This window comes from Mya arenaria, chromosome 6 (genome assembly GCF_026914265.1).
Source record: "Mya arenaria isolate MELC-2E11 chromosome 6, ASM2691426v1".
In the NCBI taxonomy this organism is placed as follows: Eukaryota; Metazoa; Mollusca; class Bivalvia; order Myida; family Myidae; genus Mya; species Mya arenaria.
The window spans coordinates 82,599,123-82,620,080 of NC_069127.1; the positions used below are offsets into that span (position 1 = coordinate 82,599,123).

The 20,958-nt window shown below is 36.8% G+C and overlaps 1 protein-coding gene across 2 annotated transcripts in view; it reads right to left on the reverse strand.

The window, feature by feature from the left end:
* Positions 1 to 2,388: 2,388 nt before the first annotated feature.
* The window catches only part of LOC128238424 (sex comb on midleg-like protein 2), a 41,580-nt gene continuing 23,010 nt past the window's right edge, over positions 2,389 to 20,958 (reverse strand). For both annotated transcript variants that reach the window (XM_052954339.1, XM_052954340.1), the window contains exons 5-12: positions 20,186 to 20,274; positions 17,653 to 17,780; positions 17,076 to 17,197; positions 16,320 to 16,535; positions 14,074 to 14,274; positions 12,856 to 13,023; positions 11,782 to 12,065; positions 2,389 to 8,586 (exon numbers count right to left, since the gene is read on the reverse strand). In XM_052954339.1, the coding sequence (XP_052810299.1) occupies positions 8,461 to 8,586; positions 11,782 to 12,065; positions 12,856 to 13,023; positions 14,074 to 14,274; positions 16,320 to 16,535; positions 17,076 to 17,197; positions 17,653 to 17,780; positions 20,186 to 20,274 (1,334 nt within the window). In that variant the 3' untranslated portion in view covers positions 2,389 to 8,460. The remainder of the gene's footprint in view (positions 8,587 to 11,781; positions 12,066 to 12,855; positions 13,024 to 14,073; positions 14,275 to 16,319; positions 16,536 to 17,075; positions 17,198 to 17,652; positions 17,781 to 20,185; positions 20,275 to 20,958) is intronic.

Sequence of the window (20,958 nt, forward strand, 5' to 3'; positions counted from 1 at the left end):
ACTACCTCACAAAACAACTACACACTACATCACAAAACAACTACACTACATTCCAAAACAACTACACACTACCTCACAAAACAACTACACACTACATCACAAAACAACTACACTACATTCCAAAACAACTACACACTACATCTCAATACAGCTACACACTATATCACAAAACAACTACACATTACATCACAATACAACTACACATTACATCACAATACAACTTCACAATACATCATTATACAACTACACACTACATCACAAAACAACTACACTACATCACAAAACAACTACACACTACATCACAATACAGCTACACTACATCACAAAACAACTACACACTACATCACAATACAACTACACTACATCGCAATACAGCTACACACTACATCACAATACAGCTACAACCTACATCACAATACAACTTCACACTACATCACAATACAACCACACACTACATCACAATACAGCTACACACTACATCACAAAACAACTACACTACATCACAAAATAACTACACACTACATCACAATACAACTACACACTACATCACAATACAACCACACTACATCACAAAACAACTACACTACATCACAAAACAGCTACACAATACATCATAAAACAACTTCACACTACATCACAATACAGCTACACTACATCATAAAACAACTACACACTACATCACAATACAATTACACACTATATCACAAAACAACTTCACACTACATCATAATACAGCTACACACTTCATCACAATACATCTTCACTACATCACAAAACAGCTGCACTACATCACAAAACAACTACACTACATCACAAAACAACTATACACTACATCACAATACAGCTACACTACCTAACAATACAACTTCACACTACATCACAAAACAACTACACTACATCCCAAAACAACTACATCACAAAACAACTTCACACTACCTCACAAAACAACTTCACATTACATCACAATACAGCTACACACTACCTCACATAACAACTACACACTACATCACAATACAGCAACACACTACCTCACATAACAACTACACACTACATCACAATACAGCTACACACTACATCACAAAACAACTACACACTACATCAAAATACAACTACACTACCTCACAAAACAACTACACACTACCTCATAAAACAACTACACACTACATCACAAAACAACTTCACACTACCTCACAATACAACTACACTACCTCACAAAACCACTACACACTACCTCACAAAACAACTACACACTACATCACAAAACAACTTCACACTACATCACAATACAGCTACACACTATATCACAAAACAACCACACTACATCACAAAACAACTTCACACTACATCACAATACAGCTACACTACATCACAAAACAACTACACTACATCACAATACAGCTACACTACATCACAAAACAACAACACTACATAACAATACAACTACACTACATCACAAAACAACTACACTACATCACAATACAGCTACACACTACCTCACGTAACAACTACACACTACATCACAATACAGCTACACTACCTCACAAAACAACTACACACTACCTCACATAACAACTACACACTACATCACAATACAACTACACGCTACATCACAAAACAACTACACACTACATCACAAAACAACTACACACTACATCAAAATACAACTACACTACCTCACAAAACAACTACACACTACCTCACATAACAACTACACACTACCTCACAAAACAACTACACACTACATCACATAACAACTACACACTACATCACAAAACAGCTACACACTACCTCACATAACAACTACACACTACCTCACATAACAACTACACACTACCTCACAAAACAGCTACACACTACCTCACATAACAACTACACACTACATCACAAAACAACTACACACTACCTCACATAACAACTACACACTACATCACAAAACAACTACACACTACATCAAAATACAACTACACTACCTCACAAAACAACTACACACTACCTCACATAACAACTACACACTACATCACAATACAGCTACACACTACATCACAAAACAACTACACACTACATCACAATACAACTTCACACTACATCACAAAACAACTACACACTATCTCACAATACAACTACACTACCTCACAAAACAACTACACTACCTCACAAAACAACTACACACTACATCACAAAACAACTACACTACATCACAAAACACTTCACACTACCTCACAATACAACTACACACTACATCACAAAACAACTTCACACTACATCACAAAACAAATACACACTAAATCACAATACAACTAACAAATTACACAAATATCAGCAAATGTTGGGGATTCTGCCTGAACAAAGTCAAGAAAATTGGAAAGAAATCACAAGTGAGCACCAGAGGTCATTTCTCGAGAGTTTATTGTGTATATGCACAGTATGGCAGGCTTCAAAGAGCAGATGAGAAGGCAGATGGTCAGTTTTAACAGTAACAACAGCATGTATACACGTCAACAGTAACAAATACATTATGTTCAACACTCATGTGTACATGTATGAAGAGAAATTCAAAAACATGAACATTGTAATAGGAAAATGTCATATATTTCTTTCTTTAACACTTCATGTATGCAGAATGAGCCATCCAGATACATTGACACTATTTATAAAGATGAGAAAGATCCGTATTTTTTTTATAAAAAGGTGTATTATTTATGTCCCATTGTGCAATTTTATTTCTAAAATGGGTGTTTATTATTACAATCAAATGCATTACTTATTAAAAAATTAAACCTTATTGTTAAGATAACTTATAATAAAACTCAGTCTAGCGTGTTTCTTGTGTTTTGATATGCTAAACAGATTTCAAAATATGCTATAACTCATGTCTTTGAAAGACTTTTGCTTAAAACAAGAGCATGTAGATGTGTTTAAAATAAGATCTCTATTATATTATGCTAGCACAACATTTTTTGGACAAAGACAAAACAAAATTGTTAACATACACAGACAGTGAAACTTGTCACCTTATTTCAATAACACACTAACTGAATATAGAAATATAAGCAGATATTGAGTTATTACATCAAGGTGACGCAGTATTGATTGCATAAATTATAACCTTCTCCAGAATAGTTTTAACATAGACAAAAATATGTTATTAGGGTCCAGTATAGTTCAAACAAGAGCGCCACAGAGCGAACGCAAACGCTCGTCTCTTTTTTCTGTCAAACAAGGCACATTATAGACTTAATAATTATTGAAGCCAGAATATTGGGCTTTGTGATGTACATGTGATTATTGCCTCTAGCAACAATTTCTTACATGTGTACCAAGTTTCATACGGTTCTATGACACCAAGCCTACCCCCAACCCTTTCTCTCCAAAATACACACAAGGTAGAAATAACAAAAAAGACCTCTACCAAGAATAATGAAAAATTGTAATGAACACACAGGCATAATACACGCTAAACATGGCAGAATGGTATAACAGAGAATGTATGTACAAACATAACAATGGCTGTAGTACACAGGCGTGACTGTTCTCGTACAGATACACTGTAGTACACAGGAGTGACTGTTCTCGTACAGATCCAATGTAGTACACAGGAGTGACTGTTCTCGTACAGATACACTGTAGCACACAGGAGTGACTGTTCTCGTACAGATACACTGTAGCACACAGGAGTGACTGTTCTCGTACAGATACACTGTAGCACACAGGAGTGACTGTTCTCGTACAGATACACTGTAGCACACAGGAGTGACTGTTCTCGTACAGATACACTGTAGCACATAGGAGTGACTGTTCTCGTACAGATACACTGTAGCACACAGGAGTGACTGTTCTCGTACAGATACACTGTAGCACACAGGAGTGACTGTTCTCGTACAGATACACTGTAGCACACAGGAGTGACTGTTCTCGTACAGATACACTGTAGCACACAGGAGTGACTGTTCTCGTACAGATACACTGTAGCACATAGGAGTTACTGTTCTCGTACAGATACACTGTAGCACATAGGAGTGACTGTTCTCGTACAGATACACTGTAGCACATAGGAGTGACTGTTCTCGTACAGATACACTGTAGCACACAGGAGTGACTGTTCTCGTACAGATACACTGTAGCACATAGGAGTGACTGTTCTCGTACAGATACACTGTAGCACAAAGGAGTGACTGTTCTCGTACAGATACACTGTAGCACATAGGAGTGACTGTTCTCGTACAGATACACTGTAGCACATAGGAGTGACTGTTCTCGTACAGATACACTGTAGCACATAGGAGTGACTGTTCTCGTACAGATACACTGTAGCACACAGGAGTGACTGTTCTCGTACAGATCCAATGTAGTACACAGGAGTGACTGTTCTCGTACAGATACACTGTAGCACACAGGAGTGACTGTTCTCGTACAGATACACTGTAGCACACAGGAGTGACTGTTCTCGTACAGATCCAATGTAGTACATAGGAGTGACTGTTCTCGTACAGATACACTGTAGCACACAGGAGTGACTGTTCTCGTACAGATACACTGTAGCACATAGGAGTGACTGTTCTCGTACAGATACAAAAACATTGATGAACATGATTCATGACTGTAGTCAGAAGATATTCAATATCTGGTATGTCTAACAAACTAACCACCTGGTGGTTTGGAGTTTAAGTTGAGAGTAACTATAACATAATGGACATGGGTTTGATATATCATGCAGGTACTATGTAACTGTATGAAGTTTTCAATTTTTTGGTCATTTTGGCTTTTCTTGCTCAAACCCTAATACAAGTGTTTTTGCTATGCAAGATTACGACTCCGGGTTTGAAGTTTATAATAATACATGTATATTGTTTTTTGATAAAATAAAAAAATAAATGTCTTACAGAAATTCTTGGCCAAAAAAATAAACATAGGTCCAAAAAGCCTTATTCAAAACTGGGAACAAGAAAAGATAGTTCAATAATAGGCCGACAAATAATGGGACGATTGTTCAGAACTTCCTAAAGTTAATAACATTGTTAACAGCATTATTGATAAATTAATCAGTTGTCTGTAACCTTGCAAGAATACTGGACATCACAAATTTATCCATGAAACTGTTATCAATGTTCTGAACAACTGGCCAATTGTCATGTAACTATCAGAGACACAATTTTGATACTAAAAAAAAGCATTATGACAAAAGACTTCAGTTCTAACAGACTGCAACTTGTATACACAAAATACAGACCGTGTAGGATGCACCAAACATAAAGGACACATATAAATACAAAGCAAATACAGCAGATGAATGCTTCTACAGTCGAACCCTGTTGACTCGAACTCATTGGGCTCGATTTCCTCATTGACTAGAACTGGATGTAAAGGACAGATTTCTCTATACTGCTGATAAGCATTCTCAGGTGTATGGAATTCTCTGAGGCTCGAGGTATTTTTGCCAGTTCCTGGGAGTTTGAGCCAGCGGGGTTCGATTGTATACACATTACAATATTTACCATTCTTTACAAGTAACAACCAGTTCTTATATTTACAGAATATCTTGACTAAGTAAGACCATCAGTGTACAGTTATTTCGTTTGATTGATACAATTGACTATTTCAAACACCAAAAACGACTAATATCAACAACAAGAGCCAAACATAACAGAGTACAGTCTTCTACAAGGAATCAAACATGCATGGATTTTAACAAGGCCCCAATATCACGAGCATGCTTAAAAAGATGCACTCTTACTCCCAAACAAGATTTACCACAATTAATAATATTTTTTTATATTCAAAAAAGATGAATAAATGTCGAAAACAATGGTTCTTATGAAGTATACCAAGTTTAATTTGAAAGAAATGAGCATAAAACACTGTAGTTCTAACTTACTATGGGTAGACAACAGTACCGGTAAATCTTTAAGCATTCACCAATCATTTAATATTTTTGCGCTTTCTGCTATTAAATACACGGTTAAAATCTTGTTATCAGTAATTAATATATTCCATAAATGCATTATTTAGTAAGTACTTTAAAGTTTATCAGTCAAAATTGATGTGTATGTATTGATTTGACTAAGAGTGTCCCTTTAAGTAAAATCTCAGTCTCACACTCAAATAGTTTTACCACATAGCATCAAAAGTTATTGAAAATAATATATGTTTTTTTTCACCTTTTAATACCGCATTCTATCATGAATACGTTGATCAAAACCTACGGCCTTAATTCCAAGGAGAAATATTCTACAGCCTAAAAAAGGTGCTTGAGTAAAATTTATTTCTTTTTAATAATAACTCAAAGTATATTTTTTGCACTAGAATAAGTTTTCTTTGAAATATTGACAAAATCTTTTTTTTAAACATAACATGAGAAAATTTATTTTAAAAAAGTATAAAACATGCAAGATTTTTAATCATTCTATGGTAAATATATGGTAAAATAAGTCGAGATTGAGATTTGCCGGGTTTTTTTTTGTGATATTGGTGCCAGAAATTTCATATATATATAAATACATCCATAAAATTTCATTAAACACTTGCAATTGCTATAAAATTAAATTTAAAATTATACTGCAAAACTGCAGATGCAAAACTATATACTAGCTAGATACAATCAAATAAAAGATATTTCAAATTACAAAACTTGCAGATTTGCAAAAACTTTTTAAGTTCCTCTAATATCAACTTTCTCTGTAAATTATGAAACCCTTTTTGACTGGTTTAAACTGTTTTACAAAAAAGTTTCACAATCTCGCATAAGGAAATGTTTTTTCATACAACTGTATAGAATTTCAGATGAAATAAAAGTGTATTTAAGTGGTACAGATATAAAGATATCAGAAAAACTCATACAATTACATTTAGTGAAACTCAGATGAAAATAGATTAATTAAAAATTGTTTTCTTCAAAAAATGACAACTCAAAGGTGTTTGCTATTTTCCATTGACTATGGGCCGATATTTCATTGACTATGGGCCGATATTTCATTGACTATGGGCCGATATTTCATTGACTATGGGCCGATATTCCATTGACTATGGGCCGATATTTCAGAACTTTGTTTAAGTCAACAATGTTGTTAATGTCTTCGTTTTTAACTTTCAAATCATTAATGCTCTGGCCTCAATTTCTCGAAACTTCTTAAGCTAAACAGGCTTAAGTAGCTTATTTCAATTAGCCAAGATACATACTTAAATTGATTTTTGATAGCTGAAAAATGGTTAATTGTGATTATAATAAAGATCATTCCTATCTTAAGTATTAAAACTCTTAAAAAAAATTAAAAAATATTACGCAAATTATTGAAAAACAAAAATTGTGAGATTAGCTTAATCCTGTTATAAGGAACTTAAGAAGTTTCGAGAAATTGGGGCCTAAAGATTAACCAATACACTTGTGATCTGCTGTATTTCTAACAAGATTTGAGACAACTGTTTCAGCTGTACTTGTTTTTATTTTAAATTTTTGAGCACATCATCACATATTTCACATTTCAACAAAGTTCAGAACAATCCACCAAAGGCTTCAATTTGCAGGACTGGCTCAAAACCCCAAGTATTTGTTCGAATATCACAAAATGGCTGCCACATTTCATTATCTTTGAGCTAGTATAGGTTAAAGTTCTGTGTACATATATATGTACAACAGTGATTATCAGAACAGTTCAACACTTAAATCATTTCTCCACTTGTCCACAACTACATGAATTACATTTGGATAGGGTACCAACAAGTTTTAACAACAGCATTCGGCACAACATTTTATATTTTTTTCCCATTTTCACCGCCTGATCCTAATTTCTTGTACCCAACCCTACTTTTTTTTGGCTGCCAGAACAATTTTTCCTGCCTACTATTTTTCTCCTTTTCATTACATCTTTTCTATATTCTATTGCACAGGAAAGATGCATAAACATACTGATTTTAAACATCACCCTAATTAAATGTTGCCCGATGCAAAATGGCAAAAGTTTTAAGGGTGAAAATGGTACTAAGACATTCCATTACCTAAAACAAATCTTGCCCTCTGACCCTATTTTTGGCCTTGCAAAAGAGGACCTTTCAATAAGTAAGGACCTTTCAATAAGTAGAACCAGCAGCTCATTGTTTCTGAATCCAAGATCAGATCTTAAACCATAAACACATTAACAGACAAGAAATAGGAGGAAAACAAATGTATCCAACAAATCACCATGACAAACAGTTCCCCTACCCTAGCCCTATAATAATATTATCTACATGTATATTGCCCTCCTGTAATAAGCATGTTTTTATACAATGATCAAACAATTTTTATACAATGATCAAACAATTTTGCAAAGCACTGCCTCTTGATATGAAACAACAAAACAAAACTAGGCTGTTTCTGGCATCTTTTGATTGGCCCACTGTTTAAGCTGGGTCCATCTGGATTATGACACAGATCATGTATTCAGTTTAGAAATGTCTCATTGGCAGCTTTGTTTGAAGTGGTTCTCTTCATCTGGCACGCTGTCTAAGCCTGTCAATTAGGTTACACAGTTTGAGGACAGGTCCCAGCTTCAGCCCCATGTACTTCATCATCATATCGCTGTTTAACAGCAGCAGCGCCTTCCCATCAATTTCCTGTGAATAAGGAAATTGTAGCAGTGTTTTATATGTCAAGTATATAGTGTATTGATTTTTGTACAGTGTTATATGCAAGTCTGTTGGTCAAAAGCCATACTCCATTGCATATTCATGTAGTTCCTGATAGTAAAGTATTTGGTCGGAACCATTTTTCTATCTTTACACACAAAACTTGTATTGTTGACCTAGACACCTCCACCCTTTATATAAATCCCAAGCTAGGTCTTCACATAAGCAACCTACACAACAAGTTTATTCACTTTTCATATATTTAAATTAAAGTCATTGGGCAGAAACCATTTCTCTATTTTAAGTAACCTTGATCTTGAACCAAATCCCCTTAAAAGCAATCCAAAGCTAGAGTTTCACATAAGCTACCTACACACCAAGTTTATTCACTTTTCATGTATTTAAATTAAAGTCATTGGGCGGAAACTATTTCTCTATTTTAAGTAACCTTGGCCTTGAACACAACCCCCTAAAAAGCAATCTCAAGCTAGAGCTTCACATAAGCTACTAGCACATCAAGTTTAACTACTATCCTTTAATCCTAACTAAACTTGTGACGCCTACACCAATATTTAACACCTGCCCTAAGACATCCTCATTCTAATCATTTCCACCTTGTTAAAATCCTGGTTAAAAACCGAAAGAAAGAAAATTTAAACATTTTGATTGTCACCCCATGATTTGTATCATAATCATGTGACATGCTTGGTGGCAGTGATTACTGTAGACAAAGGGAAGTAACCTCTGTGTGGAGTTTGATCATCATCATATGACATGCTTGGTGGCAGTGATTACTGTAGACAAAGGGAAGTAACCTCTGTGTGGAGTTTGATCATCATCATGTGACATGCTTGGTGGCAGTGATTACTGTAGACAAGGGGAAGTAACCTCTGTGTGGAGTTTGATCATCATCATATGACATGCTTGGTGGCAGTGATTACTGTAGACAAAGGGAAGTAACCTCTGTGTGGAGTTTGATCATCATCATGTGACATGCTTGGTGGCAGTGATTAATGTAGACAAAGGGAAGTAACCTCTGTGTGGAGTTTGATCATCATCATGTGACATGCTTGGTGGCAGTGATAAATGTAGACAAAGGGAAGTAACCTCTGTGTGGAGTTTGATCATCATCATGTGACATGCTTGGTGGCAGTGATTACTGTAGACAAAGGGAAGTAACCTCTGTGTGGAGTTTGATCATCATCATATGACATGCTTGGTGGCAGTGAATACTGTAGACAAGGGGAAGTAACCTCTGTGTGGAGTTTGATCATCATCATGTGACATGCTTGGTGGCAGTGATTACTGTAGACAAAGGGAAGTAACCTCTGTGTGGAGTTTGATCATCATCATGTGACATGCTTGGTGGCAGTGATTACTGTAGACAAGGGGAAGTAACCTCTGTGTGGAGTTTGATCATCATCACGTGACATGCTTGGTGGCAGTGATAACTGTAGACAAAGGGAAGTAACCTCTGTGTGGAGTTTGATCATCATCATATGACATGCTTGGTGGCAGTGAATACTGTAGACAAGGGGAAGTAACCTCTGTGTGGAGTTTGATCAGCATCATGTGACATGCTTGGTGGCAGTGATTACTGTAGACAAGGGGAAGTAACCTCTGTGTGGAGTTTGATCATCATCATGTGACATGCTTGGTGGCAGTGATTACTGTAGACAAGGGGAAGTAACCTCTGTGTGGAGTTTGATCATCATCATGTGACATGCTTGGTGGCAGTGATAAATGTAGACAAGGGGAAGTAACCTCTGTGTGGAGTTTGATCATCATCATGTGACATGCTTGGTGGCACTGAGTGAATACTGTAGAAAAAGGGAAGTAACCTCTGTGTGGAGTTTGATCATCATCATGTGACATGCTTGGTGGCAGTGATTACTGTAGACAAGGGGAAGTAACCTCTGTGTGGAGTTTGATCATCATCATGTGACATGTTTGGTGTCAGTGATAAATGTAGACAAAGGGAAGTAACCTCTGTGTGGAGTTTGATCATCATCATATGACATGCTTGGTGGCAGTGATTACTGTAGACAAGGGGAAGTAACCTCTGTGTGGAGTTTGATCATCATCATGGGACATGCTTGGTGGCAGTGATAAATGTAGACAAGGGGAAGTAACCTCTGTGTGGAGTTTGATCATCATCATGTGACATGCTTGGTTGCAGTGATAAATGTAGACAAGGGGAAGTAACCTCTGTGTGGAGTTTGATCATCATCATGTGACATGCTTGGTGGCAGTGATAAATGTAGACAAAGGGAAGTAACCTCTGTGTGGAGTTTGATCATCATCATGTGAAATGCTTGGTGGCAGTGATTACTGTAGACAAAGGGAAGTAACCTCTGTGTGGAGTTTGATCATCATCACGTGACATGCTTGGTGGCAGTGATTACTGTAGACAAAGGAAAGTAACCTCTGTGTGGAGTTTGATCATCATCATGTGACATGCTTGGTGGCAGTGATTACTGTAGACAAAGGGAAGTAACCTCTGTGTGGAGTTTGATCATCATCACGTGACATGCTTGGTGGCAGTGATTACTGTAGACAAAGGAAAGTAACCTCTGTGTGGAGTTTGATCATCATCATGTGACATGCTTGGTGGCAGTGATTACTGTAGACAAGGGGAAGTAACCTCTGTGTGGAGTTTGATCATCATCATGTGACATGCTTGGTGGCAGTGATAAATGTAGACAAAGGGAAGTAACCTCTGTGTGGAGTTTGATCATCATCATGTGACATGCTTGGTGGCAGTGATAAATGTAGACAAGGGGAAGTAACCTCTGTGTGGAGTTTGATCATCATCATATGACATGCTTGGTGGCAGTGATAAATGTAGACAAGGGGAAGTAACCTCTGTGTGGAGTTTGATCATCATCATGTGACATGCTTGGTGGCAGTGTTAAATGTAGACAAGGGGAAGTAACCTCTGTGTGGAGTTTGGTCATCATCATATGACATGCTTGGTGGCAGTGATTACTGTAGACAAAGGGAAGTAACCTCTGTGTGGAGTTTGATCATCATCATATGACATGCTTGGTGTCACTGAGTGAATACTGTAGACAAGGGGAAGTAACCTCTGTGTGGAGTTTGATCATCATCATGTGACATGCTTGGTGGCACTGAGTGAATACTGTAGACAAAGTAACCTCTCTGTGGAGTTTGATTACTTACATGCTTCCTAAAAAGCACAGCATGTGGGGCGAGAGCTGGGTCAGTATCACAAATGTGTCGGACAACCTCATCAATTGACCAATCAGCTGGGTTTGCCGGCCTGTGTGCACGAGGATCCACAGTCGTCGAACTCGCCTCAGCCTCGTATGAGCGTCGCACCTTGACAGGTTTTGGATGAGTCGTGTTGCGTAAACTCTCTGCTGATTCTGTTGACCAGCGGCGTTTTGGGTTGGATTTGTTGGACTTATTGGATCTGTTATCTGCTGACTGCTGGCCCTCAGAATCTATACAACAGATGACACATGTAATTCATGGAAATATTTTATGTACAAAATTATCACTTATGTTTTGGTTAATCAAAAAGATACATCTCAAAACTAGTGTACAGTAAGCATAAATGTTACACCAAGTATGATTTCAATGTTTTAGTACTGCTGAGTATAAAACATCTGGTCAGTGTAAGAGTAGTGATGTTCAAAGCATTAACATCATTGACAAACTGCAAAATCAAACAACAATTCTCAAATGTTGCGTTCATCAGAATATAAATGCATTTGAAAGGATATGTTTGTTAGGCTTCACTCCAGGAACTCCTTTCTTGGTATGCCAGTTGGTCATGATTAGCTGGATGACCACTACAGATTTTGAGATCAGTATGTCAAAGCTCAAGGTCACAATGACCTTGAGGAGGTCACAGTGATGTTGTGGAGAAAAAAAGGTTTCTCACTGAATAACATTTGAATTAATCCTTTTTCCCTGATATATTACTTCACTTGAGATTTTTTATTCATGTTTTACATGTGCATGACTCAGGTCTTTCTTACGAAATTCCAGTGGTCATGAAAAGTCAACCGGTTCATGCAAAATGAGCACAAATTTTATTGTACAGAAAAAGTGTGAATGTAAATATAACTAATATGAATCTTGTTTGAGTCTGTTCCCTAAGTAGAACCCAGTACTGATGTCATTAAAGAAAGGGTCCCTGGTTTGGCTTGAATCAACGATGTCTTTGTTTGGAGGCGGACCACTATACCTTAACTAACGTCACCCTAATGTAACTTGTAAATAACTCACCAGATCTTACTCTGGAACACTTCTGGCAAACATTGTTGAGTGGTTTAGTGGAGAACAGGTTCTGGCAACAGCCGAGATCCTCAAACAATCTGTCCAGCAGACCCCAGAACTCGTCCCCTGTCTCCACGCCTATCACACGCTTAGTGTACGTCTTGTGACCATGACTAGCTGTTAAGGTTAAAGATTCTTTTCTAAATATCGTTTGATTTGTCAAATAATAGCGTGACCAAACTTCAAGCTCTGGTTGATATGGGCTTCTCTTCAGCTTACAGGTTGTGGCAGGGCACATATAATTTATAGCTTTAGTTTTTTAAGCTTAAATAAGATATGACTTATTTATGTGCAATGCATATTATTTTTTACTGATACAGTGAAACTGCGTTCCTCAAACAAGCGGTCGTTCGAGAACCGGCGTTCCCTCGAGGTCGGAGCTTGGTCCCGAACGTTTTTCCTTCTATTTTCATATAAAATATACCCACGCTGCATCGAATCCTAATTATGTCGAGCAGTCGACCAATATCCTCGGTCCCAAGCACACAAATCGTGCACAAAACCATATGGCTCCCTCGAGGACATAATTTCACACTTTTTCCCGACCGCGTGTTCCAAAATAAATAAACAATTGCTAGTTGTTTACATTTTCGCAAGCGAAACTTAAATCTGACTAATGCCACAATATGTACTGTCATTCAAATGTTGCTTGTTACGAAAATGTGCTTTTTTGTTAAAATAAACATTTCTATTTATTCATTTATTGTTTTTTCTTTTGCGTTTTACATTTAGTTTACGTCAACCTTTGAACATATTAGCGATTTCCACAACGCAACACATAATCGGTGTCTTAGTAAACAGTCTGTTTGACGACTTCAAACTTAAAATACACTGAAAGATATTTCATATAAAACTGGAAAATTGAAAATCGGGATGTTCGAAACATCGGTTCCCTCGAGGTTTTGGCTCGGTCCCTGGCGACCTCGAGCGATCGCAGTTTTACTGTACACAAGAAAGTCACTTTGTAATGGCATTAAATCTATGCTGATCATTTTGAAAAGATCAATACAAAATTAAGGAAAAATTTAACAAAAGTGTGGATGTTTTACTAATAGTAACTCTAATTTATATATTTCAAGGATAATTTCAGAAAAAAATAAATTCAAATAGGGAGAAATTGTACCAGGCTTTATAAAATATATATGTTGTTTTTACTCTTTAATTTACCTGAAATGACTACCCTGCCGTGCCCTTCTGGTATGAGGTTATACACGACCTTCTCGGTAAATGCGCACTCCATGCATCCCTTGAGGATGTCGTAGAGGACACGGTTGATTACTCCAGGGCCATACTGGGACGGCAGCTGGAGGATCCGCTGTTGGTTCAGGTATGGACCACAGTTACAACCATGGTTGATGTACACACACACTACAAGGTGAAAGCATTTACATGAAACGAGAGAACTTCCTACGCTTTAGTACATGCACACTGCATTTAACATGGAAAATACGCATCTTTGGGAATATTGATCTCAGTATATAATTAATCAAACTTTCAAGACATTAAAACAAGAGAGGTATTTGTTTTCATTTGGAATTTAGTACTTAACAATAGTCTTAAAGCTGCACTCTCACAGATTAAACCTTTTATAAAAAAATTCTTGGAACGAGCCAAAAATACATGTAAACCAGTTACATAAGACTGCTGACAAAAAACAAGAGGCCCAAAAGGGCCTATGCTCTACTGGCATGGCTTTTGTGGTCATATCAATCCAGAGCATGTATGTATGGGTAAAAGGCAACAGACATATACTTTATGTTTTGTGTTTGGGTTACCTGAAAACGTAGCACGTTCAACATCTGAGCCCAGAAAGTATTGTAAGCAGATTAGTTGCATGAACTATTTTTAATATGTGCCAAGTAAAAGTCATCTGACAAAAAAAAAAAATGCTTTCAAAACTGTACTCATAGTAAAAATTTCTGTAGTTTTAAAAGTTAAAAAAAGTTGGTCAAAAGGTCAAAGTCAAGGGCATCCTAGGACAACATTGATCAATTTGAACAAACATTCACAATCAATTGTGCTGAGATGGATGCACGAACACACAAAAAGATTTTCAAACCTTTCCAGATTTATGTTTACCAAACCTGTGAACCCTGGGTGTGGCCAGTAATGACACCAGGTGCATAACTTAAACATTCAAAACCAATTTAGTTAAGATGAATGTGCAAACTACAGAACTTAAAGCTAAAAAATGGCCTTTGGGCTTTCAACAAGAACAAGGCAGAGTAATTCACAAAACCAACTGCAGAAGCAAAAGGCAAATTGTCTCTCAAAATCCTAGACTTGCAAATTGTCTCCCTTAACTCTAGACTTGAATTTACATGTACATGTAAACTTGGCTAAAAATAGAATTCGCTCATGCAGACCTGCCTAAAAATACAAAGCATTTCTTTAAAACTTTCATGGCCCATAATCTAGGCATTTATGGACGGATCTGGCTGGTTTTCGAAAGGAACCGAGCTCTAATGGATATCTATATACTGTACAAGTTTCATCGAGATACAATCAAAACTGAAGACTGTATCGTGTTCACAAGCAATTGTTTACAGACGCACGAACGCACGACCGCACGGATGCACATACTACGTACACATTACCATCGCATAAGCTCTTCTGGCCTTTGGCCAGTAGAGCTAAAAATCACTAATTTTTATATTTAAGTTCAGATATTAATGTTATATGCATTTTTCTTAAACTGTTAGTCCATAAAACATAAATTTTCAAACAGAAATATGAAAATCTGCGATCTGATCTTTTTTAAGCTATCTTTTATCATTGGTTTGCAGATATTAACGCAAAATCAGCAATGTTTCAATTGACTAATATCCGCCACTTCAGACTCCAAAGTTGACTAAAATTAATAAATACAGACAAAAACTCAAATTCAACCCACATATTGATATGTTCAATCGAGAAATAATATTTGTATTTTTTTATACAAATCATTTTACTTAATTAACTATAAAAAATGGAATTACACCATGAATTACAGAGAATGATGATTGAAAAATCGTCTGCAAACATCAATAATTGATAAGATGATCAAAAACAGATCTTCATTTAACTTATTATTTTATTTAAAAAAACATACAATACATGATATTGTGTAAAAAATCATTTACCATGTATCAAAATATGTGCTTTGAATGTACAAAGATATCGATCCTTTTTTCCATCTAATCCTTTAATATAAACATCTGGCCAATTATGAAATATATACAAATTATTTTAAGTTGTTGCAATAAACATAAATGAAGTTTTCCTACCAATATCAGGTTTTGGGATACACTTTCTATTGTTTCCTATTTGATGACCGATTATACTTGTCCATTTCGATTCTTTATCGATTATGAAATTTGTCCGATTATCTACTTCTACCATGACCAAAATATTAAAACAGCAACATAACAAACCAGCAGGTGGTGAGGGGGAGCTGGTGTCAGGTTCAGTAACTGTGACAACTGATGCCTCCCTCGGGGATAAATGCTCCTCCTTCACCCTGGGACTTGTGGGGGTTGGGGCAGGGGAGGGGCTCTTCTGTCTACTGGGGGTTGAGTTTCGACTGGTTGGGTTCAGGCCCTGCGTGCTGCTGTCAGACAATCTGCCACGCCCGGGCTTGGTTACTGCGCCTGTCAACACAAACGGAGGTATAAATTTACATTTTTGACATAAAATAGACAGACATGGAGGATTAAAGAGAGGAAAACAAATTAACTTCCTGAGATCCTTGAGGCATATCAGTGGTCTAGTGAAACTTGTCTTCCAATCAGAACTTGCAGATTTAATCCTCCGCTTCAACACTGAAACTAGGTTTCCTGGTGCATGGTAAAGAATAAGGGTAGTTCTAACAAGGGTTACATTATGTCTGTGCACTATGCCAGGACCGATACTCTCATTTGGACCAAGGCCCATAGATAGGCCAGTGGCATCGTTAACTAAACATACACCTCTCCAAACACCCCCCCCCCACACACACACACACACCCACCCCACCTCCTAGACAGAACTATAATGATTTTATGTCTTAATAATAATGACATATAATTTGACAAATGTAATCAATCACAACTTAAATACCCATTTTATTTCGCAATTTGTTGTATATAGCTCGTTCTATTAAACAAATCTCAAATTTATATTTAGAATTTTTATTTTTCTAATTGACTCACCAGAACCTTTCTGGCCCGGTGGCTGCAGGGGATGGCCGTTTTTAGCACACCAACCACAAGGGAATATGTCCCTGTCATCATACTTGCACCAGTAGTCAAAGGCGCCCTTCCAACCATCAAACCTGAAATTAGGTCAGAGCTTAACAGTTTGCTGAGGTTTCTTGCTGAACTGGATTTTTAATTAAGTTAATAAAGCCAAACGCAAAATCTAATAAATGTTTAGGTGTTAAAATACTTCTTTATAAATAGATTCTGTAAGTTGAAGTTTTATTTCTTCATGGGTTCTATTATCAAAACTATGGAATGTATTATGTTTTCTTACCTGACATGTCCTTGGTCCCCATTTTTATACCTGACCTGTACCTGGTCTCTATTTTTATGACCCCTCTTTTCAATACCTGACCTGTACCTGGTCTCCATTTTTATGACCCTTACTTTTCTTAACTGCCATGTACCTGGTCCCCATTAACGGCCCAAATTTTCCATACCTGACAGGAACTTGGACCCCATTTTTATGACCCCAATGTTCCTTTCCTGACATGCATTTTCTCCTCAATTTGTTGCCCCTTTTACCTACCTAACATGTACTTGGTCCCCATTTATGGCCCCTATTGTGGCGGGACATATCAACATCGGGTTCTTCCTGTCTACAGCCTCCAGTTTCATGCTGGGCTTGAACTCATTTCTCCTAGGTCCAAGGGGCTCCTAAAGATAAATCTTTTATCATCAATATATGTCCTGAACAAATCATGTTTATAATGTTAGAGTTATATACTCTTGTTTACGCCAAAGTCACACATAGCTTATGACCAACTCCCATCCTCCAATGAACAGGATTTGCAGCTAACAATGACAACTTCTGGTGACGTGAAAATGTTATGTAAATTTAGCAAGCGAAATGTTGGAGAATAGTCATGCGACCAGTTGACAATCCATGTTCCACCATCAGCAACCAGTTTGTGACTATAAAAAGACATTTACAGACTGGTTGGTGAGAGTACAATCGTTGTCAACCGCTTCATTGTAATATTACGTCAGCCTAGACAAATCTCTCATTATTCAAAAAGCTACCATAATACACTGTGTATAGGACGCTATCATAGTTATGACGCAGGCAAAAAAATAGTGAAAAATCAAGAGGAAAAAAAACTTAATACCACTAATAGCATATATAGAATGCAGTGAAAAAATGTCAAATATTAACACATTTGTAGATGATAATGTACCAATTCCATACAAATGTTAAACAATGAGAATATTACAAATTATTCACATATTTAGACAATGCTACTAACTAGGTATATGTCGCCTATTTAGCTAACTTCACTCCTCATATGTTTTGGAGCTGTGCAGAGCCAGAAGTGAGAAAACCTCATTGAATTAATTTAGTAACGTATATCTGTGTTCTCACTCCTGTAGATGGTTGTACTTTTTAATTCAAAGAATAATTATGCAATAAGTTCCAATGAGATCACAACCTGAACTTCTCCCTTCATATCAGGTTTTAAAAATGTGTTAACTGTTAATATATGCAAACTATTACACATTCTTAAGCCCCTAGCCCTTGCGGTTTCAGAGAAGAAGATCTCCAAAGACTATACTATCAAAGTCCATAGAAAACTTGTGACCCCTGGGGCAGGGCCATTTTTCACCCCAGGGACATAATTTGAACAATATTGGTAAAAGACCCACAGTGGCTTGATGACAAAGGCTCATTAAAGTCACAATAAAAAAATTCAACTAGCCAAAATTATATTTCGCTTTCATTCTCAACTGGCACGCTCGTTTCTCACTGTGTTGTCTGCAATTTTATTGCAATTAATACGGATTATTTTTTGTGTGTTTGGCTGAGCCTGCCAGTTGAGAATGAAAGCGAGGAGAGCCCGGGGCTCGGTGTCTCTGAGGAATTGAAGGACGTTGTGAAAAACGCTTGTTGTATGCTATTTTGTTGTTTTTTACGATAACGTAATAATCATGATACAAACAGCGTACTAAATTGAGAAAATGCAAACTATACGACAGGTTGAATATTTGACAGGAGAACCTTTTGAGGTAAAGTAACGATAGTCTATGTAAAAGTGTTGTGTGTTCCCGTGGTTCCCGTCCTTCGGTCGCTTTGGCTAATCGATGACGGCGAGCCGGATACTACGTCATTTTGGCAGCACAATGTCTTCCTAGCGCTTGTGATAATTCGCATTTTGAAACATTTTCGTCGTATACTGTTTCTCTCGACAAGGATACCGGTGTTAACCTGCACATAACTGGTCGCTGCATATATGAGCCAGGTATTTTGTTTGTAGCTTAGTTGGAAGTTATCATTTTCGACGAGAATTGGTCTTTGTTTACATTTTCGCCGGGCGAACATTCTTCACTTGTTTCATATTACAGTATAGGGTATTTTTTTTTTTCAAATCTCATTTTATGTTTATGGCAATGTATTATATTGATGATATACATGTTCAAGTATGTATAAAATATAATTTTGGCTAGTTGAATTTTTTTATTGTGACTTTAATGAGCCTTTGTCATCAAGCCACTGTGAAAAGACCACTACCGGAGGCTGCAAACCAAACATCATGGGTCTGGGCTGTGGGTAATCTGAGAAATCTGAGAAGATAGACATTGGACGATCACAATAGCTCACCTTGAGCACTTTGTGCTAAGGTGAACTAAAAATAATACATATTTTGTACTCTGCTAAATAAGCCAAATTTATTTTGAAAGGGTTAGTTTTCAAGGGAGACAACTTATATTTCATGTTGAAATTTATTTTATCAGTTAATGTTTCCCTGGGTCCCTGTGAAAAATCATATTCAAGGGCACATTACTCTAGGACATAATGGCAGCAAGTCATGAGAAATATGCCTGGCACTACTTCCAATCATGGAGGTAATGTGTACCAAGTGTAAGGGTGATACCTCTCAAACTGTGGCAGTAGTTTGCAAACAGACCAACCTACCAACAGATTGTCGACTCCAATTTATCTTCAAACTTAGTTTGCGTAGGTAAAATGATGTGCATTTTCATGAAGAAAGATATGGATATGTAAAACACTAAAGATTTTGTCCTTAAAATATCGTCTTTAAGCTGCAAATGTAAGAAAAACATACCTGTTTAAAGCAGCTGCTGGGAGCACACACAGCCCCATTCAGAGTCTTCTGCATGAAGCTTGGCCATGAGGAAGGGTTCATTCGAAATCCTGAAATATGTGTATAAACATGAGGTTATGGTCATTTAAACAATAAAATTTAAATCCAGGTACATATTTTAAACTTGCTAAACTCCTGTACAAATCTATTCAATATGTTGATGGCTGACAGTGATAAACCAAGGCAAATGACCATTAGTCAAGGTGATATTTTTTTCTAACATCAGAATTAAAATCATGTAAAAAAGCTCACAGAAGACAAACATAATAATTATATCTCATTTAAATGCACTCATGGAAATTACTGATAGACAAAGCTTTCGTTGGAAACGATGTTTGCTTCCTGACAGGGTATTTCTTCAGCAGGAAATTGCAAAATATTATCAAGATGTTTATTAAAGTAGCAGTTATTCATTATAATGCTATGGAGCGGATGGCAGACATCGACACATAATTTACAGAATAAAAGAGCATACTCGAAAGGAAGTGAAAATTGGATAAGAAGCAGTCACAGACTGCGATATCTCTCGCCCAAATTAGTCCACAATAATTTAAAGTGTTTGAAGCTAATGCAGGGGAAGCCATGGGAAGAAATCCGAACAAAATTAAGATTAAAAATAAACATTAAAGCTGCACTCTCACAGGTTTAACGTTTTGACAACTTTTTTATTTTTTGTCTTGGAACGAGCCAATTTTTGCAAGAATCCATGTAAACCAGTAATATAAGACTGCTGG